This window comes from Urocitellus parryii, chromosome 12, assembly GCF_045843805.1.
Source record: "Urocitellus parryii isolate mUroPar1 chromosome 12, mUroPar1.hap1, whole genome shotgun sequence".
NCBI lineage: Eukaryota > Metazoa > Chordata > Mammalia > Rodentia > Sciuridae > Urocitellus > Urocitellus parryii.
In genome coordinates, this window is record NC_135542.1 from 44,061,393 (window position 1) to 44,071,260 (window position 9,868).

Genomic DNA, 9,868 nt, shown 5'->3' on the forward strand with positions numbered 1-9,868 from the left:
TGAGGCATGTTTTATAATTTAATGTGGTCTAACTGGAGAATTTTTCATGTACATTTGAGAAGAATTTATGTTCTGCCATTGTTAGGAGATGTGCATTATCGTTTTCTGTGAGATTTTGTTGTTTTATAATGTTCGAATCTTTTTTTTTCTTGTGGATCTTATGTCAAATTTTTCCATTTATTATTGAAACTGGGCTATTGAAATATTTTTGAATTATTTAATTTTCCCTTCAGTACTGTCAGTTTTTTCATCATGTACTTTTTGGGGGGGGTTCTATTACTATACACGTACATATATATTATGCTTTCTTGATGGATTGACCCTTTTATTACTATAAAATGCCGTTTGCCTCTAGTAACAATTTTTGTCTTAAATTTTATTTTTTTCACAAAATAATGAGTTAGTACTCTAGTGCTATCCAGAGATAGCCAATGCATTTTTTTCCTTTTCATAAATTATTATGCTGAATTTAGGAATTTTTGTATACTTGGTGTGTTTCAGTCCGTTACAGACCTTTTCCCCTTTTTGAGGGACAAATTTTCTGTCTTTGACCAGTAGGAGTCTCCTTAAGTTGGCCTTGAGTCTTTTTGACTCTTGCCCCTGATCATTTTGGTAGTTTCAGACTTTCTGGTACAGCAAGATAGTGCAGGCTCATTTTGTCCATTTGCCCCACACTGGGGACTGGCCATTCCTCCAAGGACCTCCAGCTGTTTTTAGTGAGAAATTATATTTAGAGGTGTCAGTCTGACCTAACTCAGGATGCTCCTTGCTTCTCTGTTGCTGTCTTCCATTTGGTTCTCCAAGGAATAGAGTGATGGATGTGAAGTAAGTTTGTCGATATGTGCCCTTGGGATCCGTACTTATGGAGAAGTGAGTTTTCAACAAAGACATCAGCTGACTCTGGGAAAGCTCTGGAGCTGGGTTGAGCACCTCAAGAAAAAGATGTGGGATCTTTATACTCCTCTCATGGACGAGTCACTGGATGTGGGCTGGCCTGAGGGATGAGTGTGACCCTGGGCAAGACAGTTATCTTTGGCTGAGGGTGATTCCCAAAGAGGGGCCTTGCTGACAGCCTTCAGCTATTAACACTCCCCGCAGGTACAAGAATGAGTGCCTCAGTTCTGGAGCGGAGATGGGAGCGATGCCCAGGCAGCTCCCACTGTCTGGTCATTTATTCCAGGCCTTTTTCGGTGGACAGAGCAAGGAAAAGAAAATGTTTTTTTTTCCCTTATCAAAAAATAAACCATGAATTTATTGTAATATCTCCATGTAAAATCCAGAGCAGTGGATTTTTACTTAATTTATATGAGTTTTGTATTTTTGTTTCTTTTATTCTGTATCAGAATCTTGGGGTGATTAATAACAGAAACCTAACAGATTATTTGCTTAACCTATGTGCATGTATCAGAGTTTCAGAATAATCGTATCAATGTGATTATTAAAAGTATTTTAAGATCTCTATAATTTTTTTCCCTAGGATATATACCAGTAGGGATGCCCATATTCTTGTTTTAAAGTGCCTTGAGATAATTAATCTCTCTGAGGTTAAGCCACCAATGATACATAGTAGGATTTACTTTTTTAAGAAATGCCCGTTTCATTTGTATTTGACTTTGTTTCAGAATTATGTGAAATATTTATGCTATCCTCAACTTCAGCTTTCAACACTGCCCTTATACACTGTTCCCTTTCTCTCTAGATGAGAAAGCATTTTATTAATTTTTTTAAAATATCTTTTTTAGTTGTAGGTGGATACAATACCTTTATTTCATTTATTTATAAGTGGTGCTAGGAATGAACCCAGTACTTCACACACACTAGGCGGGGGCTCTACCGCTGAGTCGCAACCCCAGTTCCTGTGTTTTATTAATTTTTGATTGATGTTCCCCTGTTTCCTTTTCTTCATATAAGTGTGCACCCCGCCAACACAGTGGATGTGTGTGTGTGTGTGTGTGTGTGTGTGTGTAGTCAAATTGCCCCTTGCTAGGTAAATTGTAGCATGTATTGACACTTTTCTATAACTTGTAATTTTCTTACCACTTAACTAAAGCATCTTAGAAATCACTCTATCACATATATTGGGAGGTAGACTATAATTTTTTTTTTCAGCCAGTCTTCTATTGATGGACATTTGGGCTGTTTTCAATTATTCAAGTGTTTTCAATTTGTGCCTATCTTTGGGAAAGATTTCTAGAAGCGAGATTGCTGGGTTAAAGGGTAAATGCCTACACATTTTTACTAAATTTTGCCAAATCCTCCTCCCTGGGGGTTCTCTTTCCTTTTGCATTCCCACTACAGTATGAAGAGTGCCTGTTTCTCTGTAGAGTTATCAACAGAATATGTAGCCCTATTTTTGGATTTTTTCCCTCAAATTGATACATTACATGTGATGTTTCAGCATAGTCTTAATGTGCATTTCTTTTCATGCTTTTTTACCTGTGAACTGTCTGTTCCTTTTCTCCCATTTTTTTGGATCTCTAGTATTCTTTCTTCTCTGCTTTAAAATTCTTTATATGTCAGGCTTATTAAATTCTTGTCTGTGATACATAAGGCAAATATTATTTTTTCGCATTCCTTTTTATGTTGCTCTGGTATGTTTTTTTTCCTATACCAAAACAAACAACAATGAACCAATACAAAAAAAAAAGCAAAAATACTTAAATGTAATCAAATTTTCTTTCTTTCTTGTTTTTCTGTGTTTCTGAGTCAGAATAGTTTATTCTGGTTTATTTTAAATGAACTGATCCATGTTTTCATTTAGTAGATGTATGGTTTACTGTGTCTATATCATCAATAGCTATAAGTACAACTCTATCAATATCTTCACACATACATTATATAAATAGTCATCCCTTGGTATCCATAGATTCTATTGCTCTGGGCCTGTGGTGCAGCACCTCATGGTGGAAGGGAACGAGGAGAAAAGCAGCTCAGAACATGACGACCAGGAAGCAGAGCAGGGCTTTGCCCACCAGGGGCAAATATATACCCCCAAAGCACAACGCCCAGTGACCTACCTCCTCCAAACACACCCTACCTGCCTACAGTCACCACCCAGTCAATCCAGTCTGATGGATTAATGCACTGATTAGGGGAAGGCTCCCATAGCCCAATCATTTTCACATGTAAACCTTGACACTTGGGCTTCTGGGAGACACCTCATCTGTAAACCATAACAGAGGGCTGATTATAAACATATATACCTTTAAATACTTAGGTAAGTGTATAAAAATATATAGAGATATGTCTTTGATTCAATAAATAGTTCCTGAAAGGAGCAAATGAATGTTTATTAAATAAGTTCTTTTCTGAATATAGGAATCTTGAAAGCAATGATGGGCAGCATCCTACATCTTTAACGTGACCGCCAGTGTGTGCGCTGGCTGCTGGCGAGTACTGGGTCAGGCATGGCACCCTGGCTTGGGCCTCTTCCTTCGACACTTAATAGCTATACAATGCCCACTCATCAGTTCTGGTCCTGCTTCCTTGCCTGCCAGGTCCCTAGCTGAGCAGCAAATGAATAAAGACCATTCATGATTGTGGAACACCGTCTGCATGAGGCCACTGCAGTTTGCAAAGGCAGGAACTCTGTCTTTCCTACCCCTAGTTGGCTGCTGCGGGCCAGACTCAGCCAAGGAAACTGACACCGATTTGGCCTCTCAGCTTGCCTTCTGAGCTGGAGCGTTTGATTTGACCCAGAAAGAGGTGCTTTCCCTTTTCTCTCTTCTGAAAGCTGCGTAACAAGAGATCCCTGGTTTTATGATGTGTGTTGCTTTTATGACTAGACTTTGTAGAATGGATGGATCACATTATGGACTCTCCTTCACTCATGCGGAGTAAATAAAGCACCAAGAGGACAGAGCAGGGAGGCTGATATGATGGGTGATAACCATGTGCTTTAGAGAAGTGATGTGGAGAGGATGGGAGACGGAGCACACACCCTCTGATGAGGAGACCGACACAGGCTGCTGCCTCTCTACTGTGGACTTCCAGGACAGCCAAGCCGATGACAGATAATCCGCCAGAAGATAACTTCCATTAAAGTCTTAACGTCCGCTTAGCTAAACCAGCTTCTTGGAACGTTTTACTACCATATTTGCCATGAGCGTGAGCTGGCTTTCAGAGATCTGAAGTTACATAAATATTTGGACCAAGTCAGGAATTCTGATTTGAGCCTTTCAAAGAAGATATCTAATTAAAAATAGAAAGCAGAGGGGGAAATTTTGAGTTGTCTGACGAGGTCAGCAAATCTATTAAGAGGTACATGAAGCCATGCCATGGTCTCTGGTTTCATGGGGCATAGTATTGGCGTCCTGGGAGCCATCGCTGATGTATCCTTTGGGACTGGAGACTTCTTCCTGGGGTGGACGGCTGTATTTGAAAGCTGTGACTTCGGGTGTGATCCTTTCAGAGGAATCTGCCTCTATGACGACCTTGGCTTTGCCTAGCACAAGGGGGAAAGAAATTCCTTTCTGACCTTCCTGCTTCCTTTTATGGTATTACTGTCCACCCGCTTAGGCAGTTTAGAAAAACACATCCTCTTTTAGCCCCTCTGTGTCCTTGTCGCTTCTTTCTAATCAATAAGCCAAGTTTTTTTTTTTTTTTTTTTTCAATTCTGCTTTGTAGACTTCTCCTGAACTTGTTTGAGTCTTGTGAGACCCACGCCCCTGTGTGGACTGGGGTCCTGGCCCACTCACTTGTTCTATCATGGCCTGGTGTCCTTGGCTCCAGCCTTTCCCTGAGGCCTCTCTACCCTGCTGCCTGGAGGGTCTTTATCATTATTATTAAAAGAAAGAGTTTGATTTTGTTTATGGTTCCAGAGGCTGGGAAGTCTAGTAGTAAGGACAGAAGGGTGAGCCTCGGTGGGGTCTTTCTAAATCACAGACAGATGTAGCCACTCCTGCTTGTTGATGAAGACCCTTTAGTGGTGCTGCCAACAGGGTCAAATCCAGATTCTCCAGACCAATGTGCCAGCCCCTCCATCATCTGCCTTCTGCCCACTCTGATAACCTCTGTTGAGACACCCTTTACCCTTCTGATTGGTCAGCTCTGCCTGAACTGTCAACATTCAGGCAACTTGTAATCTCAGCCCTCGAGTCTCTGCAGCCTGGAGTCTCTGCTCTTTTCTCAATGATTCCAAGGAAGCTTGAGCCACTTCTGGGATAGCCCTTCTGATACTGGATTATTGGATCATAATAAGGGAGAAATGGGGCAGAGGAATCTATGTAGTAGAGAGAACATGGGCTTTGAAGTTAATTCAACTTGGGCTTAAATCTTGGGTTTAATATTTACCTATTGTGTAATCTTGGACTCAAACTTAGACCCAAATCTTGGACTCTGCATAATCATTTTTTTTATGCACTCTGTTACAGTGTTGGAGGGATTAAGTGACACATGTGAGCCAGACATTTGAGTACCTGATGGGACTGAGTATGGTAAAGTCTCCTATCTTTTTATCTGTACACTCTGTTCTGAGGAAGTTATCAGTCTATTGAGTGATGGCCGAAACCTATTATTTTCTCTTGGAGAAATGGATCTGGTACATCCTGGTTAGTGTCAGAACTGAAAACAGGCTGTGCATTCAGCCGATGTAGACTATCTGTGGAGAGGTAATCATAGATTAGGGCTGTGTGGGAGACTGTGAGGGGAGGGAGATGGGGGAAGAGTGTGTTTGTGTCAGGAAACTGATAGTGCAATTAAATTAAAAAGGTTTTCCTAAGTCAGCTTCCTTCTATGTGGAGGTACCTGAAATACCATCCTATGAAGTGTAATAGTATCTGCAAGATATATGGTACTTAAAGATAGGGAGATAATTATATCCTCTTGATTATCCATCCCAAACATAGGGAATGGGGCTCTCTTAAAGGAATGACATGGGTGCATAAAGGGAAACCCACATCCTTTGTAAGAGCTGAGCTTAGCAGAGCCCTCCTGGGTGGGCTGGGGCACGGTGTGGAGAAGAGCAGAGTGCTGTTACTGTGGGTGCATGACTGAGCCCTGGGGACCAGGAGGTATGAGCTGTAAGCCTGGCAGCAGCTAGCCTATGGTGTCGGATGGGTTGAGACCATGAAGAGGCTTATACTGTGTAAGTGATCTAAAGTGCATTTTTTGGAGGGTGGGTACAAGAGGAGGAGGTGAAGTTTGAATGCTTAAAAAATAGAAAAATAGGAATTAGTCTTCATAAAAAATTATTTTGCATATGGTGTTTCCATTCCTAGCTTTTTGAGGAATCTCTATACTGTTTTCCAGAGTGATGGTGCTGATTTGCAGTCCCACCAACAATATATGAGTATATTTTTTAAAGAAAATATGATAAACACATACACACAATGGAGTTTTACTCATCCATAAAGAAGAATGAAATCATGGCATTTGCTGGTGAATGGATAGAACTGGAGAACATCAGTGAAATAAGCCAGACTCACAAAGTCAAGGGTTGAATGTTTTTTCTCATATGCTGAAGCTAGACCAAAAAAAAAAAAAAAAAAAAAAGAAGAAAGAAAAGTGTGGGTGTGGAATCTCATAAAAACAGAAGAGAGATCAAAGGAGTAGAGGAAAGGGATTGAGGGGAAGGAGGAGGGTTGGGAAAAGGGAGGAATGGAGGAATAAAATTGGCCAAAATATTCTGTGTGCATATATGAATATACCAAGTGGATCTCACTTTTCTGTATATCTGTAAAGCACTAATCAAAAAAAAAAAACCTATAACTAAACAGAAGAAAGACCAGTGGAGCAAAGGAAAAGGAATAGAGGGAGGGAGGAGGGGAGGGAAAGGGGGAGTACTAGGGACTGAATTGGAACAAAGTGTATTTCATGCTTGTGTGATTATGTCAAAATAAACTCCAATATTATGTATCACTATAATCCACTAAAACTCAATATTATGTATAACTATAATGCACTAATAAAATTCTTTGTTGCAGTCTTTCCTAAAAAGCAGATTTATAAATTCCAGTTTTTTTTTTTTTTTTGTCTTGGTTTTCTTTTCATCAGAGTGTGTAATCCTGTGTTCCTCTTTGCTGCATTTCCTGCTGTGCTTTTGGTGTAGCCTGTCACCCTGGAAAGGGCAGATTAAAAATAAGTCTGGCAAGCACAGGGGGACTCCTTGCTAATGCCATCCTGTGCTCCTTCCAGGTGCCTCGTGATCGTCCTCGTCCCCCTTCCCAGCCAGCTCTCAACTTCCTGGATCCATGATGGTGTTTGGTGAGTTTTTCCATCGCCCTGGACAAGACGAGGAACTTGTCAACTTGAACGTGGGGGGCTTTAAGCAGTCTGTTGACCAGAGCACGCTCCTGAGGTTCCCTCACACCAGACTGGGGAAGCTGCTCACCTGCCACTCCGAGGAGGCCATCCTGGAACTGTGTGATGATTACAGCGTGGCCGATAAAGAGTACTATTTTGACCGGAACCCCTCCTTGTTCAGATATGTCTTGAATTTTTACTACACAGGGAAGCTGCACGTCATGGAGGAGCTGTGTGTGTTCTCTTTCTGCCAGGAGATCGAGTACTGGGGCATCAACGAGCTCTTCATTGACTCCTGTTGCAGTGGTCGCTACCAGGAACGCAAGGAGGAAAACCACGAGAAGGACTGGGACCAGAAAAGCAACGACGTGAGCACCGACTCCTCGTTTGAAGAGTCCTCTCTGTTTGAGAAAGAGCTGGAGAAGTTTGACCAGCTGCGATTCGGTCAGCTCCGGAAGAAAATCTGGATCCGAATGGAAAACCCTGGGTACTGCCTGTCTGCCAAGCTGATTGCCATCTCCTCCTTGAGCGTGGTGCTGGCCTCCATAGTGGCCATGTGTGTCCACAGCATGTCGGAGTTCCAGAATGAGGATGGGGAGGTGGACGACCCTGTGCTGGAGGGTGTGGAGATCGCCTGTATCGCTTGGTTCACTGGGGAGCTTGCCATCCGGCTGGTTGCTGCTCCCTGTCAAAAGAAATTCTGGAAGAATCCTCTGAACATAATTGACTTTGTCTCCATTATTCCTTTCTATGCCACATTGGCGGTCGACACCAAGGAAGAAGAGAGCGAGGACATTGAGAACATGGGCAAGGTGGTCCAGATCCTTCGCCTTATGAGGATTTTCCGAATTCTGAAGCTGGCCCGGCACTCCGTAGGACTTCGGTCTCTGGGGGCCACGCTGCGACACAGCTACCATGAAGTTGGGCTGCTGCTTCTCTTCCTGTCTGTCGGCATCTCCATCTTCTCCGTGCTGATCTACTCCGTGGAGAAAGATGACCACACATCCAGCCTCACCAGCATCCCCGTCTGCTGGTGGTGGGCCACCATCAGCATGACCACCGTGGGCTATGGAGACACCCATCCTGTCACCTTGGCCGGGAAGATTATCGCCAGCACGTGCATCATCTGCGGCATATTGGTGGTGGCCCTTCCTATCACCATCATCTTCAACAAGTTTTCCAAGTACTACCAGAAGCAAAAGGACATTGATGTGGACCAGTGCAGTGAGGACCCACCGGAGAAGTGTCATGAGCTACCTTACTTTAACATTAGGGACATTTATGCACAGCGGGTGCATGCCTTCATTACCAGTCTCTCTTCCGTGGGCATCGTGGTGAGCGATCCCGATTCCACAGACGCTTCGAGCATTGAAGACAATGAGGATGTTTATAACACCGCATCCTTGGAGAATTGCACAGCAAAATGAGCAGGGACATTTGTGCCTGTATCTTGTGCCCCTTCCTGACATTAGGTTAACACAGCTTTATAAACCTTAATGGGTTTGTTAAATTCATTTAATTCTCAGGGCGTACCTTTTAGCCATAGTTGGACATTCATTGCTGAATTCTGAAATGATAGAATTATCTTTATTTTTCTCAGTGAGGTCAATGAAATGCCTCGTTCTGAAATTTATTTTTTACAAGAGAGAGTTGTGATATGGTTTTGGAAAAAAAAAAACAAAAACAAAGTAAATGATATTGGGTGGGAGTTTTGTTTCGGCTTATGCATCATCCTGTATTTGCCATTTACTCACATTGAGCTAACTGTAAATTACTGACAAGTAGACTCCGAGGTCCAGCTGATGAAGACTACATGCATGTAAGATCCACAAAATGAGACAATGCATGTAAATCCATGTTTACATCCTAGACATGGAGATTAGGAGCTTAATAAACTTCCTAATTCAGTATGGAGAATGTCTTGTTTGCATGTTTTTATGTCGAGTAAGTACATTTCAGTATGTCTAAAATTAGTTTGGAAGGGAAAAGGTTTTTTGTTTTTTTTCCAAATATCAAGAGTGCTTTTTCTTTATGTATTTGAATTTTGGACACCCACCAATAATATGCTAGTTCTTGTTCAATTGACTCTTGGCAGGTAGAAGAACAGGTCCAAGATTAAGCCATACTGTAGGCCAAGTAAACATGCAGGTATTCAGGACATAGGAATGAATTAGGTACCCCTACAGGTACATTTCCAGTATATATTTTGAATTTTACAATAATGTCTACTGCTAGGATGAACCCGCATTACCTGAAAATTATGTAGAGAAGAGTAAACCTACACACTCACAGGCAGAGACACATTCAGGGAGTGGAAGGAAGGGGAAGTGTTGTACAAAGACGCAGAAGTGATTCATTATGGCCACAAGAACAAAACCTAAATCACTGAAAGGATCTAGCTATCCCAGTGGCTGGCCAAGGTTTACAAATAGTGGCAGAGAAGGCAATCACTGCTTCTACCTAGGAGTCCCTCACTGTGAAAGAAGAAACACGTGATAATCGTCAGAGAAGGGACAGAGCAATGCTATCCTGCATGGAGAGAATTTAGCTCAAGTCCTGATTCTGGAGATGAACAGCGACACCGTTCTTTCCTGAGCTCTTGCGAATGGAGGAGCCATATGGACTC

At 42.2% G+C, this 9,868-nt stretch overlaps 1 protein-coding gene across 7 annotated transcripts in view; it reads left to right on the forward strand.

Moving 5' to 3' along the window:
- The window catches only part of LOC113200296 (delayed-rectifier potassium channel regulatory subunit KCNS3), a 44,846-nt gene extending 35,723 nt beyond the window's left edge, over positions 1–9,123 (forward strand). For 6 of the 7 annotated variants that reach the window (XM_077791774.1, XM_077791771.1, XM_077791773.1 and 3 more), the window contains one exon: positions 7,135–9,123. In XM_077791774.1, the coding sequence (XP_077647900.1) occupies positions 7,191–8,669 (1,479 nt within the window). In that variant the 5' untranslated portion in view covers positions 7,135–7,190 and the 3' untranslated portion in view covers positions 8,670–9,123. Of the gene's footprint in view, positions 1–3,817; positions 4,497–7,134 lie in introns of those variants that run through there. The other variant, XM_026413614.2, reaches the window with a different exon arrangement.
- Positions 9,124–9,868: the final 745 nt, after the last annotated feature.